The sequence below is a fragment of the Pollicipes pollicipes genome, unplaced genomic scaffold (assembly GCF_011947565.3).
Source record: "Pollicipes pollicipes isolate AB1234 unplaced genomic scaffold, Ppol_2.1 Scaffold_4881;HRSCAF=5763_pilon_pilon_pilon, whole genome shotgun sequence".
Lineage (NCBI taxonomy): Eukaryota > Metazoa > Arthropoda > Thecostraca > Pollicipedomorpha > Pollicipedidae > Pollicipes > Pollicipes pollicipes.
This window is the reverse complement of record NW_023596576.1, coordinates 47,641,726-47,658,039: the sequence shown is the minus strand read 5'-3', so window position 1 is coordinate 47,658,039 and position 16,314 is coordinate 47,641,726. Positions and strand designations below refer to the sequence as shown.

Genomic DNA, 16,314 nt, shown 5'->3' with positions numbered 1-16,314 from the left:
TGAGAGGAAGGGTTTGTGATGATTGGTTTGCTTTTAAGTGTTAAAGGGAATTTTCAACATTTGAAGGTACAAAAGGAAGCATCATATATGATGAAATAAGCTCACTTACAACTATTAATACACTTTCAAGTGCAAAATACTATTCTAGACAGCAAAAATGCCTTATCTAGTAAATATATCGTTCAAAAGGTCATTGACTGATTGTGCCATGAACAATTTGCACGGCGTTAGGCGAGCTGCCAAACTGGCAGTGCGAAATTGCACCCTAGCAATCACTTGTAGTACCTCAGTCTCTCCAGTGATATCCGTGACGGTGCTGGAGATGTTTGCTGAACACAACATTGTCATGTGCTTGTGTTTTAGCCCGTTCTGGTGGCGCGCTTGTATACTTGTCCCTGAGCTTAAGCTAGCTACTTGTGTTCAAATACTTGGTTATGGTGCTATTCCAATTATTCGATTACAGGCCTGATTTTCGTATCATATAGTTCCCATGGTCAACTCCCTTTGTAACGCAGCACAAAACGTGATTCGTGTTCGAAGCTTGCGCTGAGTGCATAACATCTGACTGAGAGACAATTTAGTCCGTTGTAACTGGAGACCATGCTCACACCGGGCATGAGCGACTCGACAATTTCGTTTGTCTTGGCCTTGAACGCTGCATAGCCAATGGGGTAGCAGCATTGGAGTGGCGTTTCTGTCGCGGCATGCATGCCGGAAAGACTTTGGAATGGTCTGCACGAGGCAGTCTGCACATTTCGCGGGCGAATAGCTCAGAAATTAGAGGGTTCTAAGTCTTAAGAAGGGCAGGACTGTAAACTGCACGATATGATGTTCAGAATGGTTATTTCAGTTCAAACCCTCTACGAGTAGGGAACACTCCCTCTTAAGACTGTTCTAGAGAACATAATTCCACCATTTCGAAAATATGTTGCTGAACATGCCATCGTTTTATTGCATCATGCAACTTTCTTATGAAGTCGAATCGCTGTCGGATTGACCACGTCAGAACTCCCGTTGCAGCAGAGGGGCTGACTCACTTGTAGTAGTTAAATTTGCTGAGAGATGGTACATGTTACTGGAGTGTGTTTGCGACACGAAATGTCGTTATGAGCTTGTGTTTTGGCCCCTTCTCGCGGTGTTCTTGCATATTGGTCCGTGCTTTTATATTACTTGCATTCACATGCTCGGATATGACGCCGCTGTAAATTATTCGATTCCCAGTCCTATTTCTATCATAACTCGTACCCTTTTCCGGCTTTCTCTATCTTATCGCACAAAACGTGACTCATGTCCGAATTATTTGTCACTTCTATCCTGTCTCTCACTTCATCCTGCATCCTCGCGACACCCCGTCCATCCATGGCGGGCTGCATGCGCCAGTCACGAGTAGGCCGTGGAGCCCTCGTGGGGTGCTCGTCCGCGCGCTACTCACACACCTCACATAGCGGTCCCGGTGCGCGCTCAGTTCCAGCTGTTGGGTCCCCAGATGCATGCAAATCTGCCGCTATTCATGTGATCATTACCTGCCAAAGAGCTCTAATCCATGATTTTAGCACTAAAAATTTGCCGTGGAATTACGGCGAAAATTTAACCTGCTTGGCCCTGCTCGTCCTGCAGGCCATCAGTGATCCCCTGACTTATGCCGCACCCGCCTCTGCTGGCCGCAGTTCATGCCAACAAGTCAAAACAATAAACGAATAAAGCGACTCGAACCCTCCCTACCACCAGCAGCCGAATCCGAGTGCAGGCGCCCTAAATAATTGACCTATTGTAACTGACTGAGAAAATAAAGGTAAATATCACTTGCTCTTTTTTAGGGTAAGATTTGGGAAAAACGTTGGCACCTTCGGAATAACAAAACGACACTGTTGTTGGGAAGAAGAATGAATTATGCCAAAATCAGATGACCCAAGTTTTTTGTAAGATTACGTGAGACTGCCATGTGGAAAGGGTGATCAGACCACCACAAATATATTTGAATACATTGTGTTTATCTAACCTAGAATTTGGACCTGGCATTAAAATCTTTCACTAGCACGACCAGTCATGTATTTTGGTTGGCTGCAGCCAAATATTCAGATACACACCAAGTCTCAAACCCAAGGGCACGCCAGTTTTGTTCATCGATGCGTTTATTTAGGCCGTGTGTTTCCGTCCAAGGCCTCGCGAAATCGGTCCAATATGCTCAAAATTTCAGCGTAACGTCACAATCGTCATTCCCAAATGAAAGTCAGATACAACCACCAACTTAAGCTCGGGTAACATGGTTTTGCTATGCCTTGCTGCTCTTGTTTTGCGATATTAATTACAATATTAACAATACGTTGTTTCGTTAATCCGGAGGTGTCGATGTTTCTTCCTGAAATGCCAAATTTGCCCGCGCCGGAACGCCTGCATTCAGATTCGCCTACTGGTGGCGGTGAGGGCTCGAGTCGCTTCATGCGCCCATTATTTGCCACTGGCTAGCATGGACTGCGGCCAGCAGCAGCGGGGGCGGCAAAAGGTAGGTGACGTCAGAAGATTCTGGCCTCAGGGTAGAACGTGCGGGGCCAAACAATGCGGCACGTTAAGCTTTGGCCGTAAAGTTCTCCTGTTGACCCGGGGTTTCACGATGGGATGGCGGTTTCAGGGCTCACGCAACAAGCACCACTTAGCGGGGAGGTAATCCCTGAAATGCGTCTTACAAAAGTGTTAGGGTTAAATGTTCAAAAAACAGACAACAAAAGAAAACTGCCGCTGCGATTCCTTATTTTCTCTTCCGTACATTCTGCCGAATAAGGCGAAACATGGCGACGTATGCTTGCCACCCTTTTTTCTGACATGTGACAGAGCCGAGTGCAAAGCAACCGCTTTAGCTCACTTCAATTTCGGTCGAGCTTCACTACCAAATCGTCAAAATCCACCCTTCCATACCTCCATCACTGCACCCCTCTGATCTGTATGCTGCCGAGGGTTCGCTCCCGCATCAGGAGTGTTTCGCACAGCAGTTTTGTGCTACGTTACACTTCCAAAGGTTCCAAAATCGACCTCTGAGAAGTGAGGCGCACTGTAGCGCGAAGGGTCTTTATTTCGGCTGTAGCTGTACATATATGATATCTCGCAGATCTCATGCATGACGGAATGTGCGGCTCTGTACATCCAGCTCCCAACTGAAGTGGCCTAACTAAACCTACATGGTTACTGGCATGAATACTCACACATGGGTACCTCAACTCACATGGATACATGCGCTTGTGTTCCGCCGCTGCGTCCTTGGCCATTTGGTAATAGACGCTCTTGTAGTCTTGGCCCATGGCCTTCCACATGCAGCCCAGCCGTACGGATATAGCCTGGTTATTCTCGTTGGGGAAGGCGCGGGCCAGCAGCTTTCTGTTGGGGCAAGCATGCTTGTCACATGACACCGTTCAGACCACAGTAACGGTGTCAGCAGACGCGGCCAACACATGATGCGGGTCACACTGACGGACGTGGCGCAGGTAGAACACAGCGCGGACACACTCAGTGGGACAAAGAGCCCGATAAGTGACCTTTAAGCAAAAGTCTACCCACCTCGAAATATTTTGTGTTTGTGACTTACAACATCTCGGCCGTTGCTATGTGCGGTCGTGTCACCATTTACCTCCATGGGGTGACTTAACGTCATATGAGGTTCTCACATTATCTGCCACGACAATGACCGCGAATGACCCCCGACGTTACGAATCTGCATGAGCATTGCTGATATTCGCATGATGTAAAAAGTCTAAGAGCGTCATCGGAGCCGATTTTTTAACGCTTGACGTGATAGGAACTAAGTTTGAGCGAACCGTTGGCATCATAGCGTCAATATCGATGCATGACTGATGGCAGTTATTATTTTTTATTGTATAGTGGTCGCAGGGTGCGAAGTTAAGTCAACTTCAGCATTGTATTGGACAAGTCCATCACTTCGGATGACCTCACCAATGGCCAGGGTCTCAAATGACGGTTCCCAAGCGAAAACATACTCTTGTGCGTTAATAACTGCGAAGAAGCAGTATGGTAAAGCTGATACTAAAAGGAATGCAAGCAGTAACAATGTGATGCATTGTTACTGCTTAAAGTATCTACTCGATAGTTTGTTGAAGGGAGTGTTCCACACTTGTATGGGGGCTTAAGCTGAAATGGTTATCTTGAAGAGCATTCGGTGGCAGTTGACAGCCCTGCACTTCTTTAGATCCAAACCCCGCTAATTTCTGAGCTACACGCCCGCTAGAATACGCAGACTTTTTCGGGAAACTATGCCAAGGTCACCCGGACATCCACCACGCAATAATAACGCCACTCAAATCTTGCCATTCTATTGGCCATGAAGCAAGGCTAACAATTATATTCGCTGAGTCGTTCACATTTGGCGTTCGAGAGCATGATTTCCATGTACAACGGCCGTCAGTTGACTCTCGATGTTGTGCAAGGAACGATAAGGTAACCAAACAGTGACGTACTGAGGGACACATTAAATAAACAGATAAATGGGTTGTCTAGAGCAGTCTTTTCCACTCAAAGGTGTAGCGATAGTTATAACTGAGCTTACGTCATATCTGATCTTGCCTCAACATCTTCAGGTGTGAACATTCCCTTCATCGTCTTACCCAGAGCCGTACCATACTGGTACTTTCACAAAATATGCACCTAACTGAGCGTACAAAGGTTGAATAAAAAAAACGTCTTCGATAACAATTTAGATCGTTAGAATGCCGGCTTGTAACGCTGTGACGGAGAAAGGACATAAACGACCTCCATCACATACATCTCGACAATATTTCAATACTCCCAGCTACAAAACTCAAAATGTCCTAGAAAACGGCCAGAACTTCGCCAACCGTTGCAAAAAAAACTTTCGATTCGGCGCTTGTCCTATTATCAAAATGACGATCCGGGCTAGACATCGTGGATAACAATAACACGCGTAACACACTGCACGACCTGAGCAACGCGGGCAATAACAGCACACCCCAAATAATTGAGTTCCGAGTGCCGTTATAGTAAGCTTAAAGTGCCGTTACAGTTAGTTTATAGTGTCGTGATAATAAGTTTATGGTGGCGTCATGGTAGATTTATAGTACCGTTATAGCTGGATTATAGTGCCGCCATAGCTAGTTTATAGTGCCATAATAGTTAATTTATAGTGCTGTCATTGTTGGTTTATAGTGCCTGCATAGTAATAGTTTTATATAACATGCATGCGTGTCGATTCGATGCTTGTTTTGCAATCGAAATTACGATCCGGACGACGATGAGTAACACGGCACGGGCAGCTCGTAAGACACGTAACGCATTGTACGACCCGGGTAACACGAGCATCAATAGCAGCACGCCCCAAGTGATTGAGTTCTGCGGGCCGTCATTTGGGTACCATGTGGCTTGGGGCATTCTGAGAAGCGTGAGTCTTGCAGCGAACGTGGCCTCTAGGCTGGCAACGTAATGAATATCTCATACGACTTTTAAGAGCTTATAATGGGGCGGCTTACCCCTACACGATTGGTCAACAAAAATTCGTGAAATATTATTACAACACTAGACGAAGAAACAGCACAGCACTTCTCTCGTTAGAATCTCGACAGTAGGCGACCTCAGTTGAACCCGGGCGCGCAAGAGCTCACCTGTGCTCGTTGGCAAACACCATGAAGGCGTTGGGAGGGCGCCTGATCTTGGAGGTGGCGAGCTGGGCGGGCGGCTCGGCGGCCCGCTGGTGGCCGGGCACCGCACCTAGGTCCGGTGCGACGGCGTGCGCGCAGCCCCGGGCTCTCGCTGCCGCCAGCCGCGCCGCGGATGCCGCCGCCGCGCCGCCGCGCAGCGCGCACAGCGTGCCGGCCGCACAAGGCACCAGTTGGGCTGCAATGGCGCGTCACGCCCACACAGGATGACAGCGAGGCTATACGCATGGTATGATATGTGTGGGTATGACAACTTGGTTTTTATCCCGCAAGCAGGAGCTCTCCCTAGAGGGAAAGAGCTCCCGCTGGAATTTTCGCCAATGTTTCTTATCGAATAAGAGACGTAAGAATATGTCTTGGAGTACGTCTTGTCAAATGTGAATATAAAAAATGTCTAATCCCGCGCCAAGATGGTGGGTGCTAATGATGGCGTGTTAAAGAAAAACGTTAGGTTGAGCCAAGTGAAACGCCTTTTGCACGTTATCACATTAGACAGCCCGTAATTTAGCGCGTCTTTTTTGCAAGCTTTTCACCTTTTTGCATGCCGCCTTTGCCAACCAGCATCTTTTAAATGATATCGTCATGTTTACATTTCGCCCTTTTGCCCTCGCACCACACCTGTCGTGACAAGCCGGCCGTGCGTAGTGTATTTCACCTAGCGCGCTTCATTCGGCTTTATCGCGCGCCCGAGTGGCCTCCTGAATACCCTTCGTTCGGTTGGGAGTCAATCTGCCCGCCTCTGGGATCTCGAAAACTCAAAGCTAGAGGCACCAGACTCGTAGGATAGATTGACCTGTACGTGAACTTACTTGTGTCAAAATTTGAGGTTTTCAGATTATGACCTTTAGGTCAAATAAGTGCAAACAAGATAAAACTCCAGATTGGTGTCTGAAGTGTCCACAGACCTGATGTAACGGCCGCGAAGCTAGATGTCAAAAGCAACATTTCCATGAATTTAGTGACATTGTTTGCCCTTTATAAGCTCAAGATGACCAAATATCTACGAAATTGCTCCCATTTCGTCATTTGAATAAGCGTCAAGGATTGCGCTAGGCGGCATGTTATTTAAAACAAAATGTTGACTTCGTCATTTTAAGTCTGTGGCATACTCTGGTTCTTAAAAAGCCCATTGAACATGCCTGTTGAGGTCATTAACAGATTTATTAGATTTGATAGGTTCGTTAACACACCTGTCATTAATGTATTCCAAATGAGCACCAGAAGCTCCCCGAAAAACACAAGGTCTCGGGTAAAAAAGCAGGTGAGTTTTGCCCTCCTTCTGACCTCTATACCTGATCCTAGGCCAATGGATTTGTTGCAATTCAAATTTCAATTGGTTTCTTCCCTATGAAACTATCTCAGATAAGGCATGGCCTTCGTCTAACACTCCGCTGTTGCATCACCTTGGGCGATTCCCTGGAGATGCCTTCGCTGACAGCCAAGGCCTGACTTTGATATGCTATGGGTAAGCGACCTTACAAGGTACATCTCATTTTTTTACGTGAATAGATTCGCTATTCACTGTAGCTATGTGTAGCTTGGCTCGGCTACGCCGCACCGTTCGGAAACCATAAATATGGTTCTACTCACGAACTGGTTGGTTCTACTCACGTTTTCGATAGAAAAAGAGAGAGAGAGAGAGAGAGAGAGAGAGAGAGAAGAGAGAGAGAGAGAGAGAGAGAGAGAGAGAGAGAGAGAGAGAGAGAGAGAGAGAGAGAGAGATAGGAGAGAGAGAGAGAGAGAGAGAGAGAGAGAGAGAGAGAGAGAGAGAGGAGAGAGTAGAGAGAGAGAGAAGAGAGAGAGAGAGAGAGAGAGAAGAGGAGAGAGAGAGAGAGAGAGAGAGAGAGAGAGAGGGAGAGAAGAGAGGAGGAGAGAGAGAGAGAGAGAGGAGAGAGAGAGAGAGGAGAGAGAGAGAGAGAGAGAGAGAGAGAGAGAGAGAGAGAGGAGAGAGAGAGAGAGGAGAGAGAGAGAGAGAGAGAGAGAGAGAGAGAGAGAGAGAGAGAGAGAGAGAGAGAGAGAGAGAGAGAGAGAGAGAGAGAGAGAGAGAGGAGAGAGAGGAGAGAGAGGAGAGAGAGAGAGAGAGAGGAGAGAGAGAGAGAGAGGAGAGAGAGAGAGAGAGAGAGAGAGAGAGAGAGAGAGAGAGAGGAGAGAGAGAGAGAGAGAGAGAGGAGAGAGAGAGAGAGAGAGAGAGAGAGAGAGAGAGAGAGAGAGAGAGAGAGAGAGAGAGAGAGAGGGAGGGAGAGAGAGACCCTCCCGGTTGACTAAAAAAGCACTGGACTTGCATCAGAAGACCCTGGTTCGTATTCCAGCAATTCTGACGGATCAAATCACTGAATGTCAAACGCCATCCAGTTCTTTTTAGGAATCAAAAAGAACTTATGGCGGCCGGGGACTTAACTGGCCGAAACGCTGCGTACATACTAGCACACTAGACGACAGCCGGAGAGACGATAGTCCGAACAATAGATAGTCTAGTCCACATATCTAAAATGATCAGGAGAGGGGGACGTTCATGTTCATCTTGACGCTCTGATCCCCAGTCATGTAAGCTAAGTTGTGTAAGTTCAATAGAGACCTTGGAGACGCACGTTTATGCAAAACGCACGTTTTAGAGCCTCTTAGTAAACACATGGCAGCCTGATACAAATGAAGGTAGACATGCTAACAACAGCAAAGCGTAACGCAACTCCCAGGATATCAGGATCGCGCACATTTGTAGCTTCCTCCAATACTGAGCACTCAAACATCGTTTTGAAACATGGTTTGCACAGCGCTATCCGCGTTTAGAAAAAGTTCCCGCCTGGTCGTTGTGGTAACACTGTCGCCGTAAACAAGTTTGCCTATACCATCCTATCCATTTACATATCGCCGTTGCATTTTGCGTGGCTAACAAATTGCGCGCTGTGAAAATGGTGACCTTGGTCACTGGACCAAGTCCTGGGCCTAGTGGGACCGATGCGCGTTGCGGCCAGAAAAATCAGTTGTTGAACGGCATATCTTGGACGCACGGACGTGTTAAAGAGGGCATCCGTTTAGAGGCTGTGACAAAACACTTTTCAAACAAAATTATGCGCATGCTCTACGGTGTAATGGGGTAATGTGCGACTTTCAAAAGTGTGTGGGACATGACAGTGCCCTTCCCCTTCTCCCGCCGCCACGCCGGTGCTAAGGCCTCAAGCGAGACAATAGTCTGGATTTATGGACATGATCCCAGCGTCTTCATCTACATTACGAATTGCACCACAGCTGATTAACTTTTGTGTTGAAACATGGTTTTCTTAGGTAAGAATGCATCGTTCTAGTTATCAGCACACCGCTGGCTGTGCAGGGTGCTTTGTCACCACCAGCCGTAATAGATCCCGGTGGATAGAGCACTTCTATTCACGCGCGGGTCAGGAGGGTGGCATGCCCCGCCCATTGATCCGTGGGCGAGCTAGCTACGCGAGAGAAAACACGGCGGCTTGATGCGCGTGCTATCCAAATAAATACATGCAGTATGAGCCTTCTCATCAACTAAAGGCTTTCGATTAGTGGTCAGTTAAATTCGTGCAAAAAACAGAAAACGTAGTAATATTATATACCAAGGCGAGCTTTCTTAAGGTACAATCGTCAGCTTTGGCAAAGTGAATATACAGTTGATGATGCCATTGGCTTCGAACAAGATTAGTGGAAACCGCTGCTGTAGAACCGATCTCAGGTCAAGCCAGGTCATCAGACGTCGATAGTCCCCCTCCAAAGGTACTGGCACCGACTGACCGACTAGTGCTGACGTAGTTACTGACATGTAAACAGTTTGCTGGTTTGCTTGGGCCAATGACTCAGCATTCCACACTGATTTATTCTCATAAGCACTCATTTACTGAGATACAACAGCAGCAAACTGGTTTGGTGCAATGACCGCGCAAAACATTTTATATATAGATATAGCTGTATAGATAACAGATATAGATATGATAAAGCTGTATAACTATAGATATAGCTGATATAGCTGATATCATTATAGATATAATATAGCTGTATGGATAACAGTGATCTGACATGAGAGGAACAATTTCATTTAATTCTTAGGTCTGACCTCAGGTCAAATCAGGTCATCAATCCTTGATAGAACCCTTCCAAAGGTATTAACGTATGAAGAGTTTGGTGGTTGGCTTGAGACTATCATCCAGCATTCTACATCAATTAAGTATCATACAGTGGCGCAGGCAGAGCCCACTGGGCCCCTCGCAACCTACGATTAAGGGCCCGAAAAACCAGCCAGATGTCTTATTCAGGGGCCCGGCCAGCAGGGCCGGGCACTCAAATGCCAGCCAGAGGTCCCTGCGCACTGATCAGAGGCCCACTGAGTCAATAAGGGTCTATATTCGGTCACGCGCGACCAGTGACGCGATGTCGCCTGTGTGGCGGCATGGGCCTAAGAGCCCATTTCCCAAGCAGGGACAAAACCGGAGCCAACGATTTACATTGCTCGGGGCCCCACAGCGCTTAACAGGGGCACTGTGCCAGAGACCTGTGTCAGGGCCCCCTTAGACCCCGGTTGGGGGTCTAAGAATATAAAGGAATGGTCGGAGTCTTATTCAGGGGCCGAGACCTGCAAAGACGGACCCTCAAATAATGGTCGGAGGACCCTTTGCGCCGATCAGGGACCATCTAAGTCGATATGGGCCTATATGTCGGTCAGGTACCAACGCACCATTTGCACGGATGGTCGGCTCAGTGTCGGTATGGGCCCGAGGGCCCACTTCCCAATCAGCTATAAAGCCAGGGCCAGTGATTTACGCTGATTGGGAAACTTGTATCTGTCAGGGACCAACAGGGCCAAACTGAGGGCCCTGTGCTCGCAAGGGCTCCGAGCTGACCAAGGGAAGTGTTCGATGAGGCCCGAAGAGGGGCCCGGGAGGCTCACCGGAACCGACCATCAAAGACCCGGTTGGAGGGCATAATGGCCTGAAGGCCTGGCTGTAGATCACATAAAGAATTGTGGCCCGTAGGGTCGTGACCTGAAATATTGGTCAGAGGTCCCCTTGAACCGTTTTAGGAAACCCTGGGACGATGCGGGTGTCTAAGTCGATCAGAGACCACAAACACCGAGCGGTCGGTTCATGTCCGTCTGAGCCCTTGAGATCCATTGCGCGAGCAGAAACGAGGCCGGGGTCCGCGATTTGCAATGTTCGGGGTCCCTGACACAAAAGGGGCTCCTGCGTCGGTTAGGGGCACAGTGCCGACCAGGGATCCTGTGGCAGCAAGTGACTCCGAGTCGGCGCGGTGTTTGAGGGGGCCCGAAGAGGGACCGAAGGGTCTCTTGAGACCAAATATCAAGGAACCGATGGAAGGCTGAAGGGTCTGAAGGGCTGGTTGCAGGTCACATTAAGGACCCCCCGCCCTTAATGTGATCTTAAATGTCACTAAGATGATCTCTTGCATTGATAGAGACCTCTGAGACAGAGCGTTCGTCTATTTCGGCCAGAGATCACGAACATCGAACAACTAGCTCCGTGTTGGTCTGAGCTCTGAGGCCCATTTCCCAAGCAGGGACGAGGCTAGGCCTGCGATTTACATCGGTGGGGCTCCTGTATCGTTCAGGGACCCATAGTGCCTAGCAAAACATTGTGTGTTAACGGGGGGGGTGGGGGGGGGGGGGGCTTCGAATCGGTCAGAGGAAGATTTGTCCAGCAGTGACGGAGACGGGAGTCCGAATGACAGAGGGTCTCTTGCGTTGGTCGGCGCCCTCTGACAATTGAAGGGAACAAGAACTTATGATGAGTGATCACATTGAGGCAATAGAAGATCCTGGGCCAGTCAGGGCCTCCAGTGCCAAACGGTGGGCCCTCCAACCATTTTCCAGCATCGGCCCGTTAAGCCCAACTGGAGTCTATGTGCCAATCATTTGACCACCTACGGTGAGCAGAGATGTTGTTGCGTTAATGACGTCGATCCGGGTCAACTGCGCGGTTCAGAAGGCCTCCCGCGTCAGGGAGCGGACCAATGCGATATGATGTATCCTCCGGGGCCTCCGGATCGGCCAAGGGAGGCCTCCCCGTGTCGCCAGAATGACGGTCGGAAAAGACGCTGAGGTGGGACTGAAGGGTATTTCGGCTCTTTACCGAGAATAACAATGTGCGCCGTAGTGTTGTACTCAAGGGGGTCCCTTTGCCGGAAAGAGGGGGTCTCATTACTGCTGAATGGAGCGGGTCGAAATGGGTTCGAAATACGCAAGGCCACCATGTGTTTGCCTGAGAACGTTCTTTATTTTTCAGAATCGATTAATGAACAAATACCACCAAAATGTTGAGCCAGCGCGCCGGGTGGCGATAGTGTATTGGTGAGCGCGCCTGCGTTAATCATTGCGTGTCTGAGAAACCACGGTTGCGGGTTTCTATTTCCCACGGTGCCCGCCCTTCCCGCCGGGGTGAGAGACTGGCGGTGCATAAAACCCCAGCAGCTGAGTGCGTCATAAAGCCCCAATGACACGACCGTAATCTCAGAGAGCAAGGATAGCGATGACATGGGCCGTAGTTTTAGTAAAACCGAATGGCGCTGGTCACTGCAGGTAGCGCCACGAGATAGGCGCTGAGCTCGCAACGATGATCGTAGTAAAATCATGTTTCTGCATGTCTTTCAAAACTAATTTAGCGATTCGACAAATAAACTTTCACCTTTCCTCAGCTCCATGATCAGATTCCTGCACACTTCGCGGTGTTGTGCAGACCAATACGTTATCGTCATGGATCTAAAAACCGCACAAGTGAAATATGCGCCCGGGATATCTCTAATGTACGATTTGGTGTCCAAAGGCGTTCAAAGGTACTTCCTTCAGACGCATCACTACTTTTGTCCACCTGTTGGCCACGGCCTAGTGTGGGCTGCGGGGCCGATGCTGCGCCGCCTAAGGAGACCGCAGCGTCTGGTGTCGAGGTTTTTGTCTAAGATATGCGCGCGCGCATGCTCAAAACTATGTTATGTAGTTTGTACCACTAATTAATTCTGACTGAGTGTTGAAGATATCCAGACAAAGATGGACTGGCAATGTTAACAAATTGTACAAATGTACGAAGTGCTAAAATGTATAAAGCGCTAAAATGTACAAATTGTAGCAACTAAATGTACAAATTGTTGACCCGTTTTGATCTTCAATCTACATTCGCGTAATCTTTGTGATATCTGTACAACTCAGGTAAAAATTCCGACAAAGGTTCTGAGTCCTATTGGTTTTAAAAAATAGTCCATCGGATCACTGTTTAATGAAGAGCGCCAGTTGTTCATTTAATACAGTCATCTAGCGCGTGATTTTGTCAGTTTATGTACAATCAACTCAAGGCAGAATTGATCTCGCGATAGCGTCTTGCCTATCTTCCAGATAAAGAATGAAGAAAGGGGTAATATATATATATATATATATATATATATATATATATATATATATATGTGTATATGGTCTATTGTCCTGGTCTGATAAGTCCCAATCTATTGCAACCTAACAGAAAAAAATACTTTGGCGCCGCAGTGGACGGCACAAAACATTCTGAGAAATCGTGTAGATAATAGCTTAAGGAGCTGCCATGAGCGGAACAATTTTCCTTTAGGTATTGCCATTGATGTACCCATAGCGAACATACTAGAACTGCTACGCCAGTTGCCACCATGAACCCTCATAAGGATTGTAATGTTTCAGTGTTGAAATCACCAGGTTTAATGGATTAGAATATTCCCTGGAAAATGCTTGCACTTTTTTTCAATAAAATAAAGCGAAAATGGAAAATAAGGGAAGTTATAATACCTTTGTCCGTTGCGCGGCTGACAGAAGTGTTACACTTAGTGAATCTGAAGGAAATGTGAGCATTGCATGATATTGAATACAACACAACTATATTTTTTAATGATGGGCTGTGCTTCTAAATGTTTTTGTTTTTTTGCTGGAATCCTCGCTCCATGTGTTTGAGGGCTCGCCCAATTTGGAATCTATTGGATGTATTCCAAACCCACAAATGCGACCTCTCAACTACAGTGCAAGCCCTGGTTTCCTCATGGTAAAGGTTTGCCGTTCATATCGCCAGCCGCTCACTGATAAGTGTCCCAATGATCCACGGATCCGTTAGCCTCTATCATCCGACCGTAAAACTTAGCGATTCAAACTCTGGTCACGTCTCATGGCTGAACAGAGTGACATGCCAGTTGGACTAAGATAACCAAGGGGGTGTCACTTTATAAATCTCAGTGGGACTGGGCTCCCCTCCCCTACCCCAATACATATGAACACAAAAGGGTGCGATGGGCCAATGAAATCCAGCAAGTGTGTTGACTGCTGGTTACACTAGGTATCGGAATGCCATCATTATCAATATCATAGTCATCATCAAACACCATAATTGTATGTCAATATGCAATATGTCATTACGATGTTGTCATCACCGCTATCACATCAGCTTCAAGTGGGAAGTTCATGCTGCAGCATCAAAATAATTTTGAAACCGACCAAATAGCTCTTAGGTTTTAAATGTATATCGGGGGTGCAGATTAAAGTGGCCAGAAATCTGGGGAGAAATCAGGTTTTGGGGCAGGTCAGGTCACCCTTTGGCTCCGTCCCCCCGCCGATTTTAGAAAGTGATACCCCTGATCACAGATCATTTCTTCTGGCTGCATTCATGCGTGTGATGCAAATCATCCATTTACACACTGGCCCTGCTACGTGTAAACAACAATTGCAGGAAGCGTGCCTTACTTCCGTTGATAGTCGAATCCAAAGTCTGGGAAGTTCATCTTCGAAATACGTGCACGTGCAATTTTGAATATCACGATCACATCCTGGCAATGCGGCTCGAGGCCGTGATACTTCGTGCAAGAATAGGCGCGCCGAACAACGGTAGTAAGCTTGTGGACAACTGACGACAACGAAGCCCACACGAAGACGCTTTTGCGCGGGAGCGCCTTAGCAACAATGAGTTTGGCACGTGCCAGTCTCGCGCAGCCTCAGCGCGGATGAAAATCGGACTCAGTTTAAAGCCCAGCCACTCAAAATGAGAGCTGATGTATGCACCGTGTCGAAAGTATTACCAGCCAGACGACAGATTAGCAGGCGCAGGAAGTGACAGGAGGCAGTTCCATCAGCGGGCAACAATTACGTGTCTTCTTGCCGCCACACCTTATAATCGGCGGCCGCGTTTGCTTTGCAATGCCAGCCCCATAAGTATTCAGTCTACCAGAAGGAACTGATGGTAGCGGGAATTGACAAAAGCGCTACATCTGGAGACGTGTCAATGCAGCTTGCTTCATCATGAACACATATTGTCACTTCAGTGTTCGCAAATCTGTTGTGCAGTTTGTGGAACAGTAGTCGAAGCGCTGGATCGATGAAAATGGTTTTAGGGAAACACCATAGATGCTGCTGATATTTCGGAGTGAAATTTTCACTTTTTTTGTTTGTTGACATTTCTAATGAAGCATAATGTCGGACACCCAATTTGACCTGAATGGGGACTGCCGCTGGATCGCGCCTAGCCTCTACCGTGAGATCGGCCCATCGTCGGGTCCGATGCAGCCTCGAGCCGGGTGGTGCGGATGCGGCCCGTCACCCACCTCAGCATAGCCTCGAGCATGTCAAATGACCTGCACTGCTGTACATGAAAAACTGCTATTCCTGTCCAATTCTGAGCCGGCCTTCCCTCATGATTCGCGCGTGGTTCACCCCTTAACATGCGCTCGGTTGGGGGTCAAATCGACATACCCCCCGAAGGTGTTCCAACAATGGTTTCCGAACGGCTCGGCGTAGCCACGCCAAATTTTGCATAGCTCTAGAAAATTGCATAGCGGATCGTCTGACATCAAAAATTTAGTTGCACTTTGTAAAATTGCTGACCTGTGGCAGGTCAAAGTCAAGCCATGGTCTCAGCGAAGGCACGTTCTAGGGAATCGTTCAATCCGATCAAACACCTGAGTGGTGGACAAAGTCATACATTTCTGAGACACTTTCTTTGGCGACACAACAACTAAATGAACAAATAGCATGACCTAGGGTCAGTTATGAAAGTCAGACCAAGGTCAAAACCAATCTGTTTTTTACTTTCGGGCTTGCTGTATGGGCTGGTTTCTGGCGTTCATTTTGAATATATTGATAGCAGGAACAGCATTACACATCTTTCATAGACGTTTATACGTCAGAATAGGTCACTGACGTAAAATGACCTAGGTCGGCATTTTCCTTTTAGGAGCATAATGCCTAGCATAATCTTTGTCGCTTATCTAAATGCGCAACTTAAAACAGTCTCGTATCATTTTGGTCATCATGACCTTTAAAATGTCAAACAATGTCACTGACGTTAACTGAACGTGTGGCATTTTGCTTAGAACAGCTGCCTAGCTTTGGGGGCCCTTTGGAGACCAATCTGGACATTAACCTTGTTTGACCTTATCTGACCCGAAGGTCATGACGTAGGAACTCCAAACTTTGACCTAAGTGAGTTCACGTACAGTTCAACACACACTGTAAATTTTGTCTCTCTAGCTCTCCTAGCTATAGGAGCTATACCTAACGGAACCCATTAAGTTGCATCCCTTCGATGTTTCCCTTCTGCCGGGATTTCAAAACGGTTGCTGGTCTGAGTGAGCGGAGTCTAACAGTTAGGTATCGTCGGCATGTAGCACT

General features: G+C 47.6%; 1 protein-coding gene across 1 annotated transcript in view; it reads right to left on the bottom strand.

Moving 5' to 3' along the window:
* Positions 1–16,314, bottom strand: part of LOC119100491 (ATP-dependent RNA helicase A-like) — a 44,195-nt gene that overhangs the window by 13,212 nt on the left and 14,669 nt on the right. The window contains 1 exon segment of the mRNA XM_037223582.1: positions 3,218–3,369. Coding sequence (XP_037079477.1) covers positions 3,218–3,369 — 152 coding nt within the window.